At 33.1% G+C, this 24,409-nt stretch overlaps 3 protein-coding genes and 1 long non-coding RNA gene across 5 annotated transcripts; 2 read left to right on the plus strand and 2 right to left on the minus strand.

The window, feature by feature from the left end:
• Nucleotides 1-2,924: 2,924 nt before the first annotated feature.
• On the plus strand, nucleotides 2,925-6,839 carry LOC107924722 (uncharacterized). Of its 2 annotated transcripts, XM_016855296.2 has the most exons (3): nucleotides 2,925-3,272; nucleotides 4,743-6,346; nucleotides 6,382-6,839. In XM_016855296.2, the coding sequence occupies exons 1-2, from the start codon at nucleotides 3,068-3,070 to the stop codon at nucleotides 6,317-6,319; spliced, it is 1,782 nt and encodes a 593-aa protein (XP_016710785.1). In that variant the 5' UTR covers nucleotides 2,925-3,067; the 3' UTR covers nucleotides 6,320-6,346; nucleotides 6,382-6,839. The 2 variants fall into 2 exon arrangements, with proteins under 2 accessions (XP_016710785.1, XP_016710784.1); XM_016855295.2 differs by having other exon boundaries at nucleotides 4,743-6,839.
• Nucleotides 6,840-8,150: 1,311 nt separating this feature from the next.
• LOC121209773 (uncharacterized) lies at nucleotides 8,151-8,680 on the minus strand. Its single transcript, XR_005904887.1, has 2 exons — nucleotides 8,482-8,680; nucleotides 8,151-8,360 (listed from the first exon to the last, which is right to left on the minus strand). It is a non-coding gene; the product is annotated as an uncharacterized lncRNA (long non-coding RNA).
• Nucleotides 8,681-13,835: 5,155 nt separating this feature from the next.
• On the plus strand, nucleotides 13,836-16,934 carry LOC107923964 (auxin-responsive protein IAA11-like). Its single transcript, NM_001327229.1, is given in 5 exon segments — nucleotides 13,836-14,210; nucleotides 15,095-15,414; nucleotides 15,644-15,779; nucleotides 16,439-16,500; nucleotides 16,597-16,934. Coding segments are annotated over 5 exon segments (921 nt in total). The 5' UTR covers nucleotides 13,836-13,857; the 3' UTR covers nucleotides 16,647-16,934.
• Nucleotides 16,935-17,665: 731 nt separating this feature from the next.
• Nucleotides 17,666-20,195, minus strand: LOC107923963 (xyloglucan galactosyltransferase MUR3). Its single transcript, XM_016854186.2, has one exon. The coding sequence runs from the start codon at nucleotides 19,694-19,696 to the stop codon at nucleotides 17,969-17,971; it is 1,728 nt and encodes a 575-aa protein (XP_016709675.2). The 5' UTR covers nucleotides 19,697-20,195; the 3' UTR covers nucleotides 17,666-17,968.
• Nucleotides 20,196-24,409: the final 4,214 nt, after the last annotated feature.

Below are 24,409 nucleotides of genomic sequence, written 5' to 3' on the forward strand. Positions count from 1 at the left end.
ATTCCTCACAATTTGTTCAATCCTCTCGAATACACCAATGGGAATCATTGTCGACTGTATGAAATAGCCTGTTATAATTTAGATTTATTTGATTCTTTTTAACAATATAAAAATTAAATTGATCCATTTAATAATAGTAAAGTTAATTTAATTTAGTCTTTATAATATAGGGACTCTTTATGTAGTTTAACCTTATTTTTCTCCTCCCAACATTCTTTTCTCAATTCTCAACTGTCAACCTCATCTATCATATCTTTAAACATTTTCTTCATGTTCTTAACATTATGAATTAAAAAGAACATTATATTTATTATTGTTGTAACAATTAAGTTACACAAGCTGATATGATAGATTATGGAGTTTGAAGAGTTACTAAAAATGGAGGTTTAAGATGATGTTTTAGCAGAGTGATGGTCAATGGCTGATTGCTTGTGTTGTGTGCTTTGTCCTCTTTGGATTTTGTGTCCCGTGATCTCCAAAGAAGCCTATTTATAACTTATACGAGAATGGAGGTTGGGAGTGAGTCTCATGTATCATGATTGTATATATACTAGAGTCCAATTTAGATTCAAGTTAGGGTATGACATGAATGTATCTCAATGTGGGGTTGATGAGCTTGAGTTGGAAACATTAAGGATATTGGATATGATGTGATGACTATCTTTAATGGCTTTGTTGTGATGCTTTTTGTGGTGTTGCGGTGATGCTCTTTCCGTGGCACGAGGTGCCCAAGTGTTCAGTATAACAATTATCCCTTTCAGTCAAAGAGAAGTTTATAAAGCTAGCTCCTTTGAGTTTATAATTTGGGACAATGGGGTGTCATTTTTTCAGTCAAAGGTGAAACATCTGTTGTTTAGACTAGTCATGGTGGGATTAATTATCACTTTGCAGCTGTTTGGAGATACAAAATGACATCTTTAAAGAATATGACTGTTAGCTTTTGATATGGTGTCGCTTCCTTACCCAACTTTACTTCGCTTGCAAACGCTTTTTCCTCCATTTTGTTGCTGTTTCAAAACTTAAATCCTTTTATTATAAAGAAGGCCCTTCAGCAATCATTTCTTTATTCTATGAGTTTCTTGCCTTTTTGGTGATTTTGTCATATTCTTAATAGTTCATCAATTTCCTTCCTTCCTATTTGGAAAGTATTGCAAATTTATTTCGTAAGACTAAATTCTATATTATAGAAATTACAATTCTATTGGTTTTTATTAAGAGAATTAATTTCCTATTAAAAGTAATAAATTATTTCTGATTCTGTGTTTGGTTTATGATTGTTTGAGTCCATACTCAAAGCAATTCATGATACGAGAATAGTGAAGAAGTTCGTTTAGTTGAAAGTTGGGAATGCCTACAATATGTACAAACTGGCTCGATTTTTAAATTTTTAATTTTCCACTATCATAGAAAACTGATTTTTAAACAAAAAATTTCCAACACTTATATGTTTATGATGTTCCAAATTCCACTCATTAGCTTACTAAATAGACATTTAATTCCACTTATTTAAGATTATTCTCATTTAATAAAATATGATTATTAAATTTCTTCACATGAAATTTAATCATTTTATTCAAATAATATTTTAATTAAGATCATTTTCATTTAATAAATGATAATTAATAGGTTTGTTTATATGCCATACCTATAATTTGAGTTAAAAATTCAGACAATATATTGTTATAAAGAATTAATTTAAGAAATAACGTATTTCATAACTACGAATGTTGCTATTATATGTGAAATAACTATTATAGACGTTAAAATAAAACATAAAAAACTTATTCTTCTATAAATTTACCTGCTATAGCGTAATGTTATTAAAGTAAGTGTCTGTTATAAAGAAGACTGATTTTACTAGAGTTTGATATGGTGCAAGACATTTCAAGGGAACCGAGGAACTTAGATGGGCTTCATAAGGTTGCTTGCGTGAGAGGTTGGAGCGTTATTGGCTTGATGTTTATAAAAATGGCTCAACCATTAAGACAGTCATCTTGAACTTATCATTGGGGTGCATGGATTCTGGATGATAATTTTGCACCATCACAAGCATACTACAATTGGTATACGATCTATGGTATACCATATCTTATTCAGCAAGGATAACATTTTTAGTTTACGCAATGATGCATACAATGGAGTCATCGATAGAAACATCACTGAATACGTGCCCAACCTGGCGTACTTGCCTAACTCGCATACGAAGCAGGTCTGTCATGGTAGTTTGACAATGAGCCCGGTATTTCAAACCCAACTCCTTCCATGATAGGACGCTTATGGCGGATATTTCAATTATTTAGCCCGAATTTGCATTGATGTTGATGAGCTTAGAGACCCTTACACATTTATCCCATTCATGCACTACATAACTAATCACCAATCGACCCCTCAAGCAGGGAGTTTGTTTTTATTCTATCGACTTTCTGTATATGAAAAAGGTCTTGAGCTAGCTGCCTTAAGATGAAGATTGAGATAATGTTCAAGGTATGATTCATTTCCCACCAGGAAGGAAATACCTTTGAACTTACTGGTTTTAGAATCGATCAGAGAATTATTAGAGATATTAGTCTAAAATAAGGAGTTAGATTAACTGACTTGTAAACTAGTTGCACTGAGTTAAAAAAATTGGTTAAGTTAATTTTTTTTTTTACTTTTTAATAATTTATTTAACTAAGCTGTACAAACTAATTAGATTAAAAACTAATGATCTTTGAAATCTATTATTTTTATTATAAGTTTTTTATAATTATTTTTTATATAATTTTAAAATTACTCATAACCCTTATGCTGTAATATGTTTTAGCCCATTCGAAACAACTTTAATTAAAATAAAAACTTATTAAGATTAAAGTTATTTTATATATATTTTATTAAGGAAAATGAGAAGAAAAGAAGAGAAAAACAAAGAATCCAAGTGGCGTTAGAGAGTTGGAAACGTGAAGACTTGAAAGAGAAGCAGCATGACACCGACAGTGGTCCAAGTTATAATTAATGGACAAGAAAATGATTGCATTGCGTGGAATAAAGAAGGCGACCCGCGAATTTTGACAGTTCGGGAATAATTTAAATGATGCCAACTATTTTGGAGATCATCGTCGTCGTCGTCGTCATCATCATCATCACCAAAAGTTTCCGTCTGCAGAGCTTGTTGTTGAGATCAAAACAGGAAATGTTTGGGTGCCAACGTTTCTACAGGAAAAGGACGGATCAATTGGCGCCTTCCGAGCCTCAAACCTTCTCACTTCCAGCCCCACTTCCTCCATGGCCTCAAGGTACTGCATTTTAACTTGAAAGCTAAAAAGAATAAAAAAAAAATTGCGTTTTTGTAATTTGGGGTTTCTTCGTTTCGTGTGTTTCGCTAATGGGTTTGCTTTCTTTTTGGTTCATTGTTTTTCTGGGCTCAAGTTCATCTTATTAGTAGGCTGCATTTTTAGAATTTTTTCCCTCCTTTTATATTCTGACTGATAGGGTAATTCCTCTACTGATGTATACTTTTTTATCAGTGTATAAATATATTGGTGAAGTTGTCAATTTATGTGAGAAGACGGCTTTATTGATCATTAGGGAACTGCAAAGGCGGGTTAATGTTTCCTCTTATAGAATGAATTGAAAAATTCAGCTTGTTCCTAGGAATTTGGTTTTTATTGTGGCATTCAGTTCTAATTTTTGTTGTTCTTTAATACTTGAATAATTTGATATATTTAAAAGACAGCAGGAGCAACTCTGCTGTCGTAAGTAAAAGGAGTAGCAAATGTAGAAGCAGAAACCAGAAAAAAAGAACAAGATCAAAATCAGAGAAACTTCTCAAATAACAAGGAGGATTAGCACGCTAAGACATCTTCATTTATGATGTAGCTATACCAAAGGAGTTTATTTATAGGCTGATTTGCTACATTTGAAAAGGCAATTGAATGAGAGACTGCTGAACCTAAATGAGAAGTCTTGCCATCAAGGCATATGTTCTGATGCTTCTCCTGTTCTCCTTTTAGATGGTATATAAGTTTTAACACACCACAAATCTTCAGAACCATGCTTTTGCAGATCATCCTTTTGAAAGAATTTTACCCCTTGAACTCTGCATGGCGACCCCCTACTAGTCTTTGTATGTAAGAGGCTTCTCAATTGTACCACCTTTGAGCAAGGATAGGACTTCCAGTTGTTTTCGTTGAGTATTAGCAACTTTAATTTCTAGGACTGTTTATTATTTTGTTTACTGGTTTTTAACTGTTGCTTGTATTGTCTTTTTCTTTTTTTTTTGTTAATTTTATTAGTCTAAGCTTGACTGGATTGTGTCTGTTTATGAAATATTATTGACCTTTTCCAATCCTGATTCATGGTCGTCTTCCTTTTAATGATTACTTTTCATTCTGTGATTGTTTCTCCACTGACTTATCTTTAAAAGCTGCTTATCAATTTAAACAAATAGGTTACAGTTACACCAGTTTCTTTTTCCACAGTAACTTGCGCACTTTCCTATAATTTTCATCAGAATATCTTTGTTTCACCATTGTTGACTGGAATCCCTTTCTATCAGCATGTTAGATATATTTTTGTAGGGTCTGGTTTTGAAACTTCGTTGTTGATGTGGTCTTCCACATTGTCCAGAGTAGAGGCCAATAAAATAAAACTAGTGGAGACTTCTTCTATTCAAGCCAGAAGTTCAATTGGTGTGATGTAGTTTGGTTAGCCTTTTTAATTTGACTTATCATGTAAATGTCTTAATTGCCTGTCTCAATTTTCAGGTCAAGGATTTGCTTTGGGAAAAATAAATCTTGGAGAACTTGAAGCTGTTAAAGTCTCAAGATTTAAGTTCATCTGGAGCAACAATACACAGGATGACAAAAAAGGTGTTACATTTTATAAACCAATTGGAATACCTGATGGATTTTATAGCCTTGGCTATTATTGTCAATCTAATGACCAGCCTTTTAGAGGTTTTGTTCTTGTTGCTCGTGAAATTCCTTTCAAATCAGAATCCACGCATATCTCCACCGGTATAGCCTCACCAGCCCTTAGAGAGCCTGTTGATTATACATTAGTTTGGAGTTCTAATGATGGGAGTGAGGAAAGACTTCAAGGCTGTGGTTTCTTCTGGTTGCCTCAGCCCCCTGAGGGTTATAAGTCCATCGGTTATTTGGTCACTCGCTCTCCTAAGAAGCCCAAATTAGATAAAGTGAGATGTGTTCGAGCTGACCTGACAGAACGATGTGAAAATTATCAAGTTATACTCAATGTTGGTACTAGATTTTCAGAGTTTCCGTTTCAGGTTTGGAGCACAAGACCTTCTCATCAAGGGATGCTGGGGAGAGGTGTTTCTGTCGGGACTTTTTCTTGCAATAGCTGTTGGGTTCCTGGACAAGAGCTGCCTATAGCATGCTTGAAGAATTTAGATCCTACGCTACATGCAATGCCAAACTGTGATCAGATTCATGCGCTAATAAAGCACTATGGACCTACTGTCTTCTTCCATCCTGATGAGATCTACATGCCTTCTTCTGTTTCATGGTTTTTCGAGAATGGAGCACTTCTGTTCAGAAAGGGTGACTCGGTAGGCCAGTCAATTGATGTTGATGGGTCAAATCTGCCGAGTGGTGGAAGAAACGATGGCGAATTTTGGATAGACTTGCCTAGTGGTGATAGGAAAAATAGTGTTAAATCAGGAAATTTAGGAAGTGCTAAACTTTACGTACATGTGAAGCCAGCTCTTGGTGGGACTTTCACTGATATTGCTATGTGGATTTTCTGCCCCTTTAATGGGCCTGCAACTCTTAAAGTTGGTGTTATGAATTATTCACTTAGCAAAATTGGTCAGCATGTGGGTGATTGGGAGCATTTTACTCTCCGTATCTGCAACTTTACTGGAGAGCTCTGGAGCATATACTTTTCTCAGCACAGTGGTGGTGTATGGGTTAATGCTTATGATTTGGAGTACATACAAGGAAATAAAGCTATTGTTTACTCATCAAAAAACGGACACGCAACCTTTCCTCACCCAGGGACTTATATTCAGGGTTCTGGAAAACTAGGACTTGGGATTAGAAACGATGTCGCTTGTAGTAATTTCTTTGTAGATTCAAGTACTCATTACGAACTTGTAGCAGCTGAGTATCTTGGAGATGGAGTTGTTTCTGAGCCAGGTTGGTTGCAGTTCATGAGAAAATGGGGTCCAACTATTGTCTACGATGTTAGTATTTTGCCTTTGGTGCTTCGGTATTCCATGGCAAACATTTTCATCAAGCTTCCAGTTGAGCTCTATGGAGAGGAAGGCCCTACTGGGCCTAAGGAGAAGAACAATTGGGTAGGCGATGAAAGAGGCTAGTTTTCCGGTAGCCTCCAATCTCAATCAACTCTTGTTGTTACCTATCTGTTGCTGTTGTGTTCATCATAAGTTCATAGCAGGTACTGTAATTTTGTACATCTTTCATTCTTGTACAAATATTGGACTGTTGGGCTTCTTTTGAAATGCTGGTAAGTAAATTAGTCGGACACGGGTAGAAGTATGGGTTACGGATATGTCTAGTTTTTCTTTTCTTTAACCTCTTCCTATATTTAGAGGTTCCTTCTTCTAAGGTCATAACTCGATATGTATGAAGCACGTGTATTTTAAGAAAAGAATGGAAAGCGAAATCAACATAGACTAGAATTGAGATTGCAAGGGTTGCTGCAGGTTTCCTTGTTTGAGCCAATGATGAAGATGATGTTTATATCATATACAAAAATTGATAAATGTATTGATTAATTCTACAATTGGAACTGTTTTCGTGTTTTCTTTTTCACATGTTTTACTCATGAATATTTGTTTATTTTATGCATCATGAATTCAACTCTCTTGGAATAAATCAATCTCTTTTCTTCTATTTCAAGTTTTGATAGGTATCAATTAAAGACTATTTTCAATATATATATATAATGGTGTAAAAAAAACAGTGTAAAGAATGTGTGATATTTTTTAGTTTTTTAATATTTATATTTTTTTATAAATAAGGGTGCGTTTGGTTCGCTGTATTGGATTAGAGGTGTATTGGATTAGAGGTGTATTGGATTAGAGGTGTAATAGCTAATCCATTGTTTGGTTGAATGTAATGGAATAGAGGCGTAATAGTAATCTTATGTTTGGTTGAATGGAATAGAGGTGTAATAGCATAATGGAAAAAACTAAAATGACTAGAATACCCTTAGCATAAAATTGTTTTGGTAAATGATTATTGTTATTGTTATTTAAATTTTAATAAGATTATTATTATCAGTAATAAATATTTTAATCATATTTAAACATAATTATTATTAAATATATTTTAATTAATAATATATAATTTAATAAAATTCTTATAATTAGCAGAAATTTGTTTTGGTAAATTATTATTGTTATTGTTATTTAAATTTTAATAAGATTATTAATATCAATAATAAATAATTTAATCATATTTAAACATAATTATTATTAAATATATTATAATTAAAATATATAATTTAATAAAATTCTTAATAATTAATATTCTTATATGAATTTACTCAAATCATAATATATGATACTATAAAAGAAAATTTGAAATAATTAATATTAAATATATTTTAATTAAAATATATGATTTAATAAAATTTAAAATAATTATAACTAATAAATTATATTTCCAACTGAAACAAGCCAAACAACATAAGCAGTATTAGAACGGGGATTATTAAATCGACTTTTGTAGTATAAAGTTCCAAAAAAAATTTTCTTTATCTGTAGATAGAGAGAATCATGTTCATAAAACATATAAAATTTGACGTTGATGAACTGCAGTCTCTTCCATTGTTAATGCAGGTTGAAAGGCTTGATTTCAATAGTGTTACGGCCTTTGTATTTAACTTCAAATAGAAGTTTGTACAATTGCTCCAATTAATATTTTTTTCTTTGCTTCTATTGGCTGGGTTAGAAATTCAAAACAATATTTTTGAAAGACTTGTATAATTTCATCTGCTCAATAATTGGAAAAACTCAATTTGATTTCTTCCTTTAATTGTCTCTTTTTTAAGTACTAATTATCAGCAACAGGCAGGGCGATTTAATGTGGTCAAAACAACCACATCAAGCACTCTCATCTCTTTGTTTGCAGCAAAGATGAACTCAACAGCTTCAAACCATGGCAAAATAAGTACAACATATATAACCAAAACAGGATATGCTTTCTTCAATAACATCTCAACTTAAATAACGGAACATTCATATTATGTTCGGAACACAAAATAGGTAACTTATAAAGTACTGAATGAAAAACAGAAGTGTCAACTGCCATGGTTTATGCAAAGTCCTACCAATTCCTCAACGATTGGCCTTGGCAACTCTCTCGATTTCGTCCTTCTTCCTGATGGCATAGCTGCACAAACAACACGAGAATGATGAAGCAAGCTGTGGTAAATAAATGGGATTGCAAGAACAGTTCCTAGTTTCAAAGCAAAATAAGGTTCAAACACGGGAGTTCAAAGGCTGTTATTTACCTGTTAGATGATCCCTTTGCTGCGTTAATAAGCTCATCAGCTAAACATTCAGCGATAGTTTTAATGTTTCTGAATGCAGACTCACGATTACCAGTGGTGAGGAGATAGATGGCTTGATTCACTTGACGAAGAGGAGAAATATCAACAGCCTGACGCCTCACAACACCAGCAGAACCAATACGAGTAGCATCTTCATGAGGTCCACTGTTATATCAATCAAAAATCAACAAGGATTATCAAAGATTGATCCAACAAAGATAACCTAGAATTGGAAGATGTTTTAATTAACATCATCTGCTACTTTAAAGATTAAAGTCAGCTAGTGATACATTTGAAAAAGGAAATTCTTAAAGGTCATATAGGCCACCTGTTGATAATGGCATCAACAATGACTTGAATTGGGTTCTGATCAGTCAGGAGATAAATAATTTCCATAGCATGCTTCACAATCCTGACTGCCATAAGTTTCTTTCCATTGTTTCGGCCATGCATCATCAATGAGTTTGTAAGCCTCTCAACAATGGGGCACTGAGCCTTTCTAAAACGCTTAACTAAGTACCTCCCAGCAGTGTGTAAAACATATGATAGATTATACACTACTCCACATGTAAAACATTCAACTAAAAGGTTACATGGTACTTTTGCCTCAACTAAACCTATATCCAAAACCACACATTAGAATTTCTCGACAAACAAGCCATAATAAGACCCAGAAATACTGAAAATCGAACATCTTGAAGATTATAGATGCTACTTTTTAAGTAACTTCAGATCAAAACTAAAATCCAAAAATCAAGTGACTTTAGATCAAAATTAAAATCCAAGAAAAGAGAAACAGCATAAAACAAATATTCAAACAAAAGCAAGAAAAGTTGTATAAAATGAATTGATCTAATGAAACAGAAACTCCAAAAAATGAGAATGCAATAGATCAGAAGTTCTCCGCAGTTGTCAAGATTATTAATCAGCTATTCATTTTTAATGCATGGACAGTATCCTCAGAGACCATTTCACAATTAAAACTCCTGCTTGGCCACGACAAAACAGAAAGTTCAGCCACAGAACTTCTTGCTTAGAAATTAAAATTCACCATGTAATTACGACATTATAAACTCAATCATACTTTATCATTATATAACGGCTTCACCACACATGAAGTTTGAATGGCGAAATAAAGGGAAAAAAAAACAGAAGCCTAATCCACGCATTTTTAACTTTCTACTCCAAACTAGACTTATTTCAACAGACAACTGAAGGATACAAGATAGAATGATAATGCAGGAGAATTGATAATTTATCCCCAAAAAAACCCTAATTTCAACAGACAAAACCCACCATAATTGAAGAACACAAATCTGTTTTTTGTCAACAAAACAATCATGAGGAAGAAAATTAAAAATCCAAATTAAGTAAAAAAAGAGAAGAAGCACTTGCCGCTTCTGTTGATGTTGGTGAAAGATGCCAAGATGAAAGTCGGCGAAAGATCTGAGCGGGTGGAGGTTTGGTTCGGTGGCAACTTCTGTTGATGTTGGGAGGGAGGGAGAGGGAGAGGGTGGGGTAGAGAACGATTTCTGCTGGGAAGGGTAAAACAGACACCGATTAGCTAATCCTTTCTTTTGGAAGGGATTGGAAATCAGCGTTGAAGCAGAGAAAATGAGGATTGCGTACGTAACGTAATAGGCCCGTATTAGGGCAATACACCCAACCAAACATGGGATTAAGTGGGCCCACCGATTAATAGCCAATACACCCAACCAAACATACTCTAAATTTTTAAAAGTTGGTTGAAATCACTTGCTTGCATATTGGGAATATATTATAAATTTTAACAGAAATGATTAATTTAATTTAATTTTTTGATATAATTTATTATGATTAATTTGTTCATTTTTAAATAAAATAGATAAAATATAATCTATTAAAACTAATACTTTTTTCGATTTTTACATATTTTTAATTATATTAATAGAATGCTATTTATAACACATCAATTCAATAAAACAAGCAAAGAAAAATCAAATTACAAAATAAATATATATTAAAAAGATTATATTGATAGGATGTGGTTCTTAAAAATAAATTATGTATTTTTATTAAGATTTAAAAAAAAAGATTTTTCATGAATTATTAAACCATATAATTTGAAGATCGAAAAATGTGAACACAAATTAATCATCATTTATTAACACCTTGAAAAGTTAAAACACAAAACAAACATCATTTCATTTTCATAAAAATGACAGGAAAAGCGGCTTCATCAACACGATGCCACACCAAATTATGATGGTTACAAATATCAACCCCCCTCGAGAAGATCTAGAATACAGGTGTCGCAATCACAAAAGGTGATCAACCACGTGTCCGGTAACGAGAAGGACAGGCGCTAAAACATATAATCATAGTTTTGCTCTAACTAATCGCGTCATAGCTGGGACCCATCCACATAAACAAAAATAAAGGGCAGCGTGGACTATGTCCCAAGAACCCAAGACAGGACCGTATGAAAAAGTCAATACCAGACAAAAGCTATCACTCCATCGCCTCAAAATTAAAACAGCAGAAGGACAAACCTGTTTTTTCTTCTTCTTTTTTTTTTTGACTGATTGATGGTTGATGCCGTTAATTAATCATTTTATTTCTTTATTAAAATAAAATAGAATCATATTTATGCTTATGTTTTTACATTAAATTAAAATTTCTGTTATATTTTTAAAATATACCTTTCCATTTTTCAAGTGTCCAAAGTCTTTTATTCAAAAATCGTGTGCTTTGGGGATTTTGCTTAGAGTTTGATGTTTATGCTTCAAATGAGGGGTGGGTCCATCTGCCACGTGTCGAACCTTCTGGTGCTGGGGCCCACCCTTGTCGTTCGCATCTAAGAAAATGTCTAGGCCTGGGCCATATTCTCCAAACATAATTTGTAATTCTTCCTATTAATATACTATTCGGTTCTCTTGAAATATGTTATTTTTTAGTTAATATATTATTTTATACTATAATTTGGTAGTTAAGTTTGATTATATAATATTGAGACTAAGCAATAAGGGTGAAGTTAAAAATCTTTTTAAAGGGTCGAATTAAATTGTAATTTTTATAATAATAAAAATATAATTTTATTATTTTAATAGTTTATATTTTTATAATTTTTAAATAATTAAATTATATTTTTATCATTTTTAAGGACTCCAAAATATAATTTTACCTTTATTAACTTAAAACTTTAAAAATTTAAATGGTTTAGATGAATTTTTATTTTATTTTAGAGGATTAAGACCGCTGCCAGCCTCCCTAGCTATGCCTCTGCAAGCAACATCATATAATCTAATCAATATTGGACACATGTGCTATTATAAAAAAAATACATAAATACTTAATTGGAAAACAAATTCCGATATCAAATTGTACATGTAAGTCAAATTAAGTGTTTAATCAATATAAAAAACTTAAATTATCAATTTAAAAAAAAAGTTAAACACTAAATTGTATATTAAAATTAAATTTAAGTACTAAATTAACACAAAAATTCAAATACCAAATTAAATATTGAAATAAAATCAAACATCAAATAATATATAAACTCTTAATTAAAATTTCTTTTCTACACCTTACCTTCACTTATGAGGTATAAAATATTTTCTTATTATTTAATCGAAATAATAATTCATAAAATATTGGATGAATTAAGCTGAGGTTAAATGACTGCCAATTTTGGATAATTTAATCGAATAATCCATCCTTAAAGATTGTGAAGCTGTAGGGTAATTTAATAGAAATATTCAATCTCTAAAGATTGTCTGCCAATTTTGGTTGAAATTGTGGCCGGCTAGATAGTCGATGATGTTTAGTTTATATTTTGCGTACTCATTTTTCGTTAAGCAAATTAGGTTACCATTCTTTTAAAACTTTCCTAAAATAAAATTACAACACTCGGATTTAATTAAAAATAATGGAAAACGTTTAATCAAAAAAATTTTATGGAAAACGAGGAAGAAAAATGGATTAATAAAATTTTAATCACTTCATTTTCTGGGATTTTGCTAATATTCATCCAAAACAATTATTATATTCGCAAAACGATAAAAGTATCATGAAAGTTTTTATATTAAGGGTCTATTTGTTTATATGTAAAAAGTTGTACAAAAAATATTTTATGTATTTTCTTGCGTTTATTTTACAGGAAATAGTTTGTTCAAGGGAAAATAACTTACAGGTCAAGGTAAAATAAACTTTTTTTTCTGTAAAATGACTTACCTTTTTAAAAGCTTAAGTCATTTTCCGAAAAAAACTCATCTATAGATAATTTTATTTTTTTATAAAAATTAACTTAAATCAAGTTTAATATTATTATACTGATAATAAATTTTATTTTTATTTTTAAAAATATTTAAAATATTATATTTTTCAATATTATTAAACATACATATTTAATTATTTATATTTAGTCTTATAATAAATTATTAATATAATAAATATAATTTATAATTTTAATTTTATTTTAATAATGAATTTTAAAAGTATCGGATTGCATTTTGTCCATCTACTTAATAAATGAGTAAATAAGTCAATGTACATTAGATTAAAAAGTAAACAAATTTTTTTATTTAAAATTTCATTAATTTTTACCGTTAAAAACGAGTTCATGTATGTTAGCATAAGTTACATGTGCACGTTACATGTCATTTTCTGATTATTCCGTGTCAGCTTTTGACCGTATAAAATAATAAAATTTTAATATACCAAATAAATAAAGTATACCAAAAAAATAACAAAAAAAGATTAGTATATAGGAAAACCATAAAAATAACTTAAAATTCTATTTTTCTTAACAAATAAATTCATATTTAAAGAGAAACTGGATTATCACTTTCAATATCTTAAATCTCTCATATTATTATTATAGACATGGACAGACATAGAGAGATAACCTAATAGCATCTTATTATATATAGAAACAAAGCTAAAGGGAAGAAATCAAATCAAAGTGTGCTATTTTTTAAAGGAAAGAAGGTTTAGATTAGGAAAAAAAGAAAGAAAAACATTAATGGAAATGGAGGCGCATATATGCAGACAAGGTAGGGGCCCTCAACGCAATGACAACAAACAACAGCGCCACCACCACCGTATCCAACACCTTCCCAACTTGACATTTTCTTGCTTTTCCAGGTTTCCCTATACCCACCAAATTGTAGCTTGACAACTCTTTCTATATCCCCCTCAATCCCATCTTTGTTCCCTTCCCCTCTTTGCTTTCTACTTTTCTCTATAAAGTTACAAACTTTACTTCTAATTAATCTCTCTATCTTGTCTCCTAACTCCTGCCCTTTAAAAAGTTTGAAACTTTGGTTGAAGAACCAGGAAATTCAGTTTTCTTTTTCAATGCAAGGAGGTGTTGGTGATGGTGGTTCAGAAAGTGGGTCAGTGTCCACTGTGTCAAGGGAGGAAAACATGGTGTTATCCTCGGAGGATTCTTCATGCCCTGATCAGTCTGAGTTGGAGTTGGGTCTTGGGTTGAGCCTTGGTGGTGGTGGTGGTGGTTTTAAGATGCATCATGTTTCAAAGAGTAGTCAATTTGCTAGGATTTTGACTGCTAAGGATCTCCCTTCTCTGGTTTTTTCTGCTGCTTCTCCATCTTCTTCTTCTTCTTCATCACCATCTTCTTTAAGTAGAGCTGATGTCACAGCTAAGACCAAGAGGACTGCTGATTCCATGGCTGCTGCTAATGGCTTTAGGTATGGTCTAATTTCAGGATTCCCTGTAAATTACTTTATTAGGTCCCTGCCATGAATTTTATATCCTGAATACGGTTATCTTCTTGGTATATTTCCTAAATTGATATGCTTTCCTAAATTCTGTGGTGACACTTAGTTTACCTTTATAAGGTATGTGTCTCATCAATTACAGAACTTTAGTACTATAAATACAAGATCAGGTGAAAGCTAGAAAACATCCAAATAGAGAAGCTTAGGTTAATCAAGATTTTGTATGATCTGGGATGTTTTCACTCTTTTAAGATGAGTCATTTTGGGGGTCATACAAAATTGTTAGGTTGTTCAGGTTTGTATATGAATTTGGGGTACTTCCACTTTCCTTAAGATGGGTCATTTTGGAAGGGCAAACAAACTAATTAGTGAATATGCTTATCTTCAAGATATAAATGATGATAGATCACAATTCTGATTTGAATACATGTTCCACTTTGTCGGTGATACGATCTTTTGATCAGATGATTGGTTATTATCTCTCTCAGCTCATCTTTCTTCTAACAAGGTAAAGCATAAAACTGTTGATTGCCCCAATATTATGTAATTGAACCACCAAGTCTTAAGAGCAAAACCAATTCCCAGCAAGTCGAGGGGAAGTATTTCGGTACACCACTTTATATACAAAACTGCATGTTTGGAGCCATCAAGACCAGTTTTAAAGTGTACATTTATTCTTTTGTAGTAACCTTTTTGGTACTTCATGAGTAGCTGAAAGCTTTTTTTTTTTTTCATGTTAACATAGTATTGAGTCGTGGTGGTCAGGTGTTAATTACTTATTGGCAGCTTTTGAACCTTATCTTAGCTGATATTTCCCCTTTTAACATGTCTTATTTTCCTTGAATTTAAAACAGTCAACTTGTGGGGTGGCCTCCTGTCCAAACTCATAGAATAAATAGCATGGGTAACCAAGCAAAAGCACTTCCCGCTGAAGGGTTTAACTCAAAAATGGAGAACCCTAAAAACGAGACCTCTATGGTTGAGAAGAGTACCGTCGGCAGCTACCAGAACAACGGTAACGCTAAGCTCAGAAAATCTCTTTTCGTGAAGGTGAATATGGATGGGATTCCAATTGGAAGGAAGGTTGATTTGAATGCCCATGGATCCTATGAGAAGTTGGCTAAAACTCTGGAAGATATGTTTCTCGAAACGGCCCCAAGTGTTAGTCAAGTAGGTGAGGTTTCCTTATTTTGTTTTGTTTTGACTTTCAAAAGACGACTTAACTAGTAAGTGCCTATTTAAGTACTGACTGCAGGATGCTGTACGCTATATGCTGACCACTTCTTAACTGATATATAGAATTTTAAACAAATTGATTCTGCATTCTTAAGATATTCTGTTAGACGGTCATTGAAGCATGCTGCATGATTCTCTTTTATGAATGTTACAATTTCTGTGATTAGGATCAAGGGCGCTGGAGCATGGTATGACAAATAAACTAACAAGACCTTCGAAACTGCTGGATGTATCTTCTGACTTTGCACTTACTTACAAGGACAAAGAGGGTGACTGGATGCTTGTTGGAGATGTTCCTTGGGAGTATGTATATTTTCAATTGTCACTCACTTTACATATTACTTTTACCATGCCTCACCCGCTTGACATTTTTTAAAGGCTTATATCATGATTTGGCACATGAATTATATCATTTTTCTCACTTTGGTACCTAAATCTTTTTTGTTCCATTTTGGTACTTGAACTATCATTTTTGTTTCATTTTACTCCGGGAATTACCGGCACCCAATGAGAACGTGCCACATGTCATGTTGTTATTGGTAATTTTTTCTGTTGGCGTAAACTAAGATGAAAATGAGTTTAGGTACCAAAGTGGGAGGGCTTCCTGAAGTCGATGGTCATCGTGTCAAGCTTGTGAGGGAGGCTTCATTTAGGGACACCATAGTATGTTACTATGTATGGACACCTCGATGTGCGGATTTATGTCTGTTTTTTAAGTATAAAGGGGCTTAATTAGAGAGCTTCATGACAATAAAGTGAACACCTTGAAGAGGTTAAAAAGCCTATAATACATGGATTCCTTGGCCCTTAATTTCGAGTTCAGATAAGGCTAAATTTATTTGCAGATAGTAAAAAAGTAGATTTAGAGATGCGTATGGAAAAAAAGTAAGATATAGAGATGCATATGGATCAAAGTTTACCACTTGTCTTAATATATATGAATCTTCTCTGGTTCGACTCAGGCTGTTCGTTATTTCCGTGAAGAGGCTTAGAATCATGAGGACATCAGAGGCAACCGGATTGGGTACGTAGATTCGTAATTCATAAACTCTCATCTGAATGTGTTTACGTTGCTTCTCCATTCATAGCTAAGGTTTACTCCACAATTCATAATTTGCAGCTCCAATGTTACAAGGAAGGAACCAGAGGCAAAGAAGCAAGCCCAACTAGAATACTATTCTCTCAAAGCCGACCATAACACGAATAAGACATGCTATCCAAAGCAGAAAAGAAATACAACATAGTTAAAAGCATTTTGACTTTAGCAAAGTTTGAACCCTTGTAGCTCTCTGTTTGTTTGTATTATTTGATTACATGTTAGGAATAGTCACCATAGGTTTTCAAAGTCATTAGTTTTTCAATGTAATATATATTCCGAAAACAACAATTCAAACATAAAGGGTTGTTCCACTTCCATATAGAGTAAAATCATACGGGTGTTTTTTCCATCCATGAAAATCAATTTTCAATTTTTTTTTTAAGTTCTTGTTCATACAAAAGATTGATGTTTTGCTTTTAGATTCGGAAAGCAATAAGTTATAGTAGCAAACTTGGCAACCAAAACACGGTTCAAGGAGCCAGCTGTTTGTCCAATTCAAATGAAGCAATGGGGAGTTTCAGCCGTGATGGTGTCAGCTTTGGACATCGATATTTGAATCAAAAGTTTTAAACCCAGATTTATGATCATTTTCTTTCCAAATCTTTCGGTGGGAAAGTTCCAAGTGAAAGCATCAAGCGTGTAAATCCATCCCATCTGTGGATTTGCTGGCTCCAGTTATTTTTGTTCATCTAAATACTAAAGCCATCATCCAGCTCACACCCAGATGCATTTTTGTTCTTTTGTCCTGGTCAATGTAACCCAAGAACCAATAAATGTAAATACAGGCATGTGAAAAACAACAAATCATGTTTGCCTTCACCAACAGCACAACTGATATAGTCATTCGATGAATGACTCCTGAGGCAATGCAGATGTTCTATAGTGTGGAACTTTATGCTCAAAAAACTACTGTATTTGGGAACATAATGGAAGTTGTCCCCCATTTTACTTGACGTAACTGACTAAAAGCTAAGAAATGCTATAAGATTATGATAATTAACAGATATGGCAAAAGGAATATAGTAAAATGGTACAATGGAATCACAAAAGCTGATTACAAAACCCCCAGAGAGACTGAAGCAAAAAAAAAAAAAACAAAGTCATTAGTAATTATTTCTTGTACGAATTTGTATGACAAGCACAAAACATTTCAAAGAATCAATAAGCAAAAATACGTGAGCTCAAAAGGAGAAAACTATATAAGAACTATGTTTGGTGCTGGGATTATGTATATATGTTTTTGTTTGAAACAAGGCCAAGAGAGCCTGATATGCCTGGTGGCAAACATCTATAGTTGATGCATATCAAGGCACTTACAAGGAACTCTTGTTTTGCCACTGGGAGACTGCAAAGCTTTAGATCAACTTATATATGCTGCTTCACCAACTTTCATTTATGATTGATCTCTCTGCTCGTTCTTCCAAGAATTTTTCGCAGCTTCGGCAGATTGATCTCTCTGCTCGTCCTTTGGTTTTGAGAAGAAAGGATCCCATTCGTGAGCTCCGACCTCGCGCTGTCCTTCGTCTAATAAGTCGTACTTCCAACTGTTCTCCTCCACAAAGTTATCATATTCGGTACGACCTTGGATGATGTTCCTCCTCAACTTAGTGACTTTATTGATCACCGCATCTACAGCAACATCGAAAGCATCTCGAAGAGTCTCCAATTTAGAGCGAGGATCAGCATATATTAACCTTGGAATGAGATTTATGACTGCCTCTCTCATGATCTTCACTTGCTCAGGAGAAATTTGACTAAGCCTCTCCTCTATACTAACATTCCGTTTACGAATATCATCCTCTGGGATGAACACTGAATATGTAGTATAATTCTTCGGAAGGTGCCAAGTGTACTGTGTGTATGCCGAGCCAGGATGGAAGAAGACAGGAATACAACCAGCCAACATTGAGTCGAAAGCAGATCTTCGTGTGTATGAATCTCCTTGAGGCTGTAAGCAGAACAGGGAGCTCTGGAACATCTGCATTATACTGCTTGGTGAATGACACTTGCTCTCCCCAAAATCACATTCCAACAACTTGCCCACCTTGGACTGCCTGCATTGATCAATAATCTGCCCTCTTATCGACTTGGGGTTACCGGGACGAGGTGCACCTGCGAAAGAGAAAAGCCATTTCCGCTCCAGATTCCGCATCCGATCTTGCGATACAAAGACTTCCTCATCCTTTGCAGGATGGAAGTATGTTGGATATGGAATCCCAAAATCATTTGCATTCCAAGGGCTCGATTCGACCACCAGCATCGACATATTCCTTGCAGCAGGTAAAAACAGAAGCTTATTACCCCAATCAGATTCCTCCTCGGTCAATCTCCTGAAATCCCATGTGATCCTCCCAGCTACCAGGAAATGATCCTTCCCTCCCATTATACCCCACTCAGGCCTCTTCATCAGCCAGTCAACCAGATCGAGCGAGGCGGCGTCCCGCCTCGAGATATTGTATCCCCAAAGGTACCTTGCAATATCAAACCCCGCATAAAAGGGCACAAATATTGCAGCTGCGATTGATGAATCATTGGTCAAGCACTCATACTGTTTCATTCGATTATTGAATATCACATCCACCGCAAACTGGTTGGTGGCGTACCACCCAGTATTCTCAAACACCCCTTCCACATTCTCGAGTGGTGGACCAAGCCCTTCATTACTCGTAAACTTACACATATTAGTCCAAAGGCTCAAACTCTTACACTCCTTAAGCATATCCTCATTGAACCTCGGAGGAAGATTGTGCACATAAATGTACCTTCCCCCACACGGATCACTCTTGTTTTCCACCGTCCTTAAAGCTCTCATAAACGGATAAGTTACCACCTTTTCAGTCGCCGTATTCATAACGGGTTTCACCACTGGTGGTTTCTCCTTGGTCACCCGAGCAGGGATGGACTCGACATTGACGATAGGAGACTCTGGTTTGAACGGTGGCGATGGAACCGAGTCCTCAATTGTGGTGCTCCGTCCTAGAACTACGAAATGGAAATACAAAAGCAAAATCCAGAAAAAAGCTGATAACGAAGCTAAAAAACAGAGCCGGGTTTGTTGATTCTTAGGGGAACCTTTCTCCATTGCTTCGAAAGGAGCCAACGCCCCTGGACGGCGTCTCATCAGAGATCGATCACCACCTGATCAACAGATCCCCCGAAAAGCACCCCCCCAAAAAAAGCCAGCTTTCTCACTTGATATGAAAAAATAAAAAACCTTAACAAAACCCCCCAAAACCCCGAATCTCAATTCGTCTGCTTAAAAAGAAAGGTACAGTAAGACCTGAGTTTCGAGCAGAGATCCCAAAAAAAGAAGAAAAAAAAAGGACTAGAACTTTACAACTAAAAAAAAACAAAATTCTAATAAAAAATGGAAAAAGGAAATGAGAATTAGAGCGGATATATAGTAGAGATGGGATTATATGCAATAATGGAGGTAGCGAAAACTGAGAGATTGCCGTGATATAGTTACGGATCTTTTGGCTGACTTTTACCAACAAATTAACTGCAAATATTTCAAGAGAATTTTTTAATTCCAAGAAAAAGGACTTGCAAGTCATTTTCTTTTATTTTATTTTCTCGGAAAATAATTTGACTGAGTTCAGGAGCTGGAAATGGAGGGGGAGTAGAGAGAAAGACTATATACTTATAGAGCGCGTATAGGGCGGCGCAAATTAGCAGTGTGCGCCGACGGGGGCTGTATAGTGTCGGTAGCCGCTGGGATCTAGCCACGTGGAGTCACGAGATGACGTGTTCAAATTTCGAAAATTCTAATTCCCGGAATTCCGTTTGCATGTAAGGTGGAAAAACGTTACGGTCTCCGAGGTTAATCTAGGAAAATGGTATTACTGTAATTTGACACGTGGGAGAAGTTGAGTGGATGAATGGTGGAATCACGTTCATGCGATCTACGGTAAAATTTCCCAGGGCCGGTAGTTCAGACAGAGACAATTTGTTTTATTTAGAAAAAGAAATTAACAAAGTGGAAATAGCAAATTTTGACGTAATTAAGGAAACAAAAAGGAACATTTTGAAATTTAGTTCTTAATATTATGATTGTCTGGGCATTTTATTTCTAATTAATGAAGTTCAAATTTCCCTTTCCTTTAAAATTCATATATAAAGCTTTATATCATTTTAGTTATAGTTTTACGAATATGTATTATTTATTTTATAATTATATTGTATTTAATCTCTAAAACTAAGTACTTGATTTATTCATCATGGTCATGGTTAAAATAATAATAATTAGCAAACCTATTGGAAAATGAAAATTATTTGATTTGTTTATTCCAATTAATTATTATAGGAAGAATAATAATATCAAAACAAATACTTGTACTTACCTCAAAAATAAAAATGAAAAAAAAAATTTGAATGACCGGAATTTTAATCATTAAATAAATTTATTTGGTAATTATAAAAATTTGTAACAAATTGTCGATCAAATTTTAGTCCAGTTGGTATCGATATTATTATCTATGGAAAAAAACGTAACGTTTGAGTATGTTGAAACATATTATCTTCTCCTTTAAAGTATGAAAATTTACATTTTCTACGCATTTTTGCAACTTTTCTTTTTTTTGTCACAATATTTTTATTACTATTTTTCTTGATATGTTTAAGAAACTATTAATTTTTTTTATTTCATTAAAAATGAAAATAATTAACATTTAATATTTTAAATGTGTTGAGTAAACATATTAATTTTTCTATTAATATAAAAATTCCAACTAAAAAATGTTGAACAAGTAGATATACTTATCACTTCATGTTTAAACTTGTTAAGTTATTTTTTTACATATATTTGAAATAAATTATATTTTCTTTAAAAAAATAAATTCAAATAATTATATTTAACATTTATCTAGAACTATTTAAAATAATATAAAAATATTATATTAATAAGATTAAAATTAAAAAAATAAATAAATTCCAAACATCAAGATCTTTTATGACACATAATTGTATTCAATATTTTTTACTAATTCACAAAATAAAATTTCTAAATAAATGCAATACATATAAATTCTATTATTAAAAGTTTAATACTTTATTTTTCAATTTATTGAGCAATCCTTTGAATCTTCCACAACTATTTTCTTCTTTTTTTTTTCATATTTTGTTTTTTTAAAGGTAAATTTATTAATTCATTCAATGAATGGAACCATACAATCCAGAAAAAAAAATAGCAAACACTTGTCATAGATGGTCAACACAATAAAGGCTTTAGTCTTAGCATCAATAGAACATTATAATACATTGACAATTAGCTTTGTCACAACTCAAGCACAACGTATTTAAAGTGATTGCAAGCACTTAATACGATAAGGAAATTAGCCCCGGATGATCCAAAGCGGTGAGTAAAAATTGACAAAAGAATCGAGCATTCACCAAACTAGAGAGAGGACGACAACAAAATCATCCCTAAAATTAATTGTAAAATTAATATTACATGTATACGTAAGACTAAAAAACGTGCTATAAAAGCAAACAAAAACTTCTAAAACTGAAAACTTATTAAACAATGGAAAAACAAAAAAAAAATATAAAACTTAAAACAACATAGGTTCAAATCGTCACGTGAAATCATTTATTTTTCTAAAATACTCTTAAAACATAAACAGATTAAGAAGTTGACGAGGAGTCGCCAATTTTTCAAGAAAAATTATTGATAGTCGGTAGAGGTTTAGCAAATGACAAGCACCATCATCTGTCAATTATAACTTGTGGATATAATAAAAATACCCACAAAATACATCTGTAGGCTGAAAAGAGAGAACACATGTGTAGTGAATGAAAAGAAGAAAGAAATAAAGGGTTAATGGAAAAGGAAAAAGACGGGCGATAGTCGGCCTGGAGGCTGACACCGCAACAAAAAATAATAAACAAAAAACATAAGAAACAAAATATATTTTTAATTTTTTTACTATATGGGTAACAATAACTAATTTATAAAATAAAATTCATTATGATATTCAAAATTAAAAATATTTAATTTATAAATATATATAATTATATTTTTATCATTTTTAATTAAAAATAAAAAATTACCCATATAATTTCAACCATCAAATAACTTTTTTTATCATCTCTATTACATATTATTATTATTATTTTCACGCACAGCATCCAATTTCTTGTATTTGTTTATATATTCCTTCTTTAAGTCGTGACTGCTCTAGAAAAAGGAGAAAAAAAACAAAGACGTGATAAATGGTTAAAGGGTAGATGATGGACGGAGTTATCGCCGTCTCGAGGAGTGTGCAATAGGGAGAGCGCGTGGGTGTGAGCCGGAGCCTACAATGTGGCATGTGGTGGGGCAACTAGGGATGCATAATCATATCCTAAATATGGATTGGCCACCATTCAGTAGCCTGCCTATATATTTAATGTTGATTAGGTCAGTACGTTTAAGCATGCTGCCCACAGAGCATTGATTTAAGTTAATTGATATAGATTCAAATCTCTAATATTATAACAAGATTAAATCTTAAAGAAGACGGATGAAATCTCAGTTATAACATTCAAGGCATAACTCTGTTTTCAATTTTAGTATGTGCATGTAATGTAAGCCGTTATGGTCTTTTTTTAAAATATAAATTTACCCTTTTTTTTCTTCCCAACAATTTCATAACATTATTGGTTAAATAATTAATTGATGCAAAATGCGAATAAGAAAACAGAAAAAAAAAGAATTAAGCATGTCAAAGTCAATAATTTTTTTTAAATTTATCAAATTGAATAGGTCCATAAATTAAAACTCAAATGCAAAGTAGCAAAGTCAAATGGCTTTTTATAAAAAAAGTAGTCAGCTTACACTAAGATTAGCCCGCATTCCCCTGCATCCATTTCAGCGGCATGAACCTTTGAAAGAATCAAACCGGTCTGGCCGGCTCTCACCTCCTATATATATAATATACACTATATTATGGTCTTCAATTAATTAATAATCTAGTACTGTATAAGGGGATGGTCTAATTATAGTTGATAACGACACATTATATTGGTTTCTTCTTTAAATATTTATAAATTTAAATTATTTCTATATTTTTTTTATAACAAATGGTAAAGTTTTGAGAAATTGTCACCAATAAACATGTATAGATAGAAGTCTAAGTTTGAATGGGGGACCATTCCCAAAACTTATTAATAAAATGGTAGAGAGGGGTGATATGAAGTTTAGGGAATACATGTGAAAGTGTCTCTCACGATTAAAATTAAAAAAGTAATTAAAAAAATATCCTTGTCTGGTATAGCTAAGCTTGCAGTTGAACAACGTTGATGTAACATAAGGAAGACGGAGATAGGGAAGGTTGTGTTTGGTAGTTAGGGAGATAGTATCCCCTTTGCCATTGCACTAAACTGACTCGAGGTGGGTGGGGATTTGTTTCTTTCATCACCACACACACTTCCTTTCTTTTTTTTTTTTTTGGGGGGGGGGTGGGGTGGGGGTGTTGTTTAATATTAAAACACCATTCATGTGTCGACGTCTGTATGGGTGTTGTTTAATATTAAAACACCATTCATGTGTCCACGTCTGTATTGTCATTCACATCTGTGGTGGTGAATGGACTGCATGTGTTCTACAAAACATGAAATAAATGAGAAACAGCGCCGGTATGGATGGTTCAGTACATGTTATATCAACGCCACTCTGTAACTTGATGCATAAATAATTTAACAACTAATAATTCCCATGGATCAGATTTCTTGGTTCCAATCAAATAATAGTTTCTTTTTAATGTACAAGTCAAAATGAGAAAGATCAAATTCTAGTTAGGTTCTTGCCCCAGCATTGATTCCAAGATCCTAAAACTGATTTCTGGGGTACTAC

The sequence above is a fragment of the Gossypium hirsutum genome, chromosome A11 (assembly GCF_007990345.1).
Source record: "Gossypium hirsutum isolate 1008001.06 chromosome A11, Gossypium_hirsutum_v2.1, whole genome shotgun sequence".
In the NCBI taxonomy this organism is placed as follows: Eukaryota; Viridiplantae; Streptophyta; class Magnoliopsida; order Malvales; family Malvaceae; genus Gossypium; species Gossypium hirsutum.

What these genes read in the sequence shown, in the direction of transcription:
- LOC107924722 (XM_016855295.2), top strand. Translation starts at nt 3,068, where the DNA reads ATGATGCCAACTATTTTGGAGATCATCGTCGTCGTCGTCGTCATCATC. An exon ending in ACTTCCTCCATGGCCTCAAG is followed by an intron (nt 3,273 to 4,742) that starts GTACTGCATTTT and finishes CTCAATTTTCAG; the next exon opens with GTCAAGGATTTGCTTTGGGA.
- LOC107923963 (XM_016854186.2), bottom strand. Translation starts at nt 19,696, where the DNA reads ATGAGACGCCGTCCAGGGGCGTTGGCTCCTTTCGAAGCAATGGAGAAA.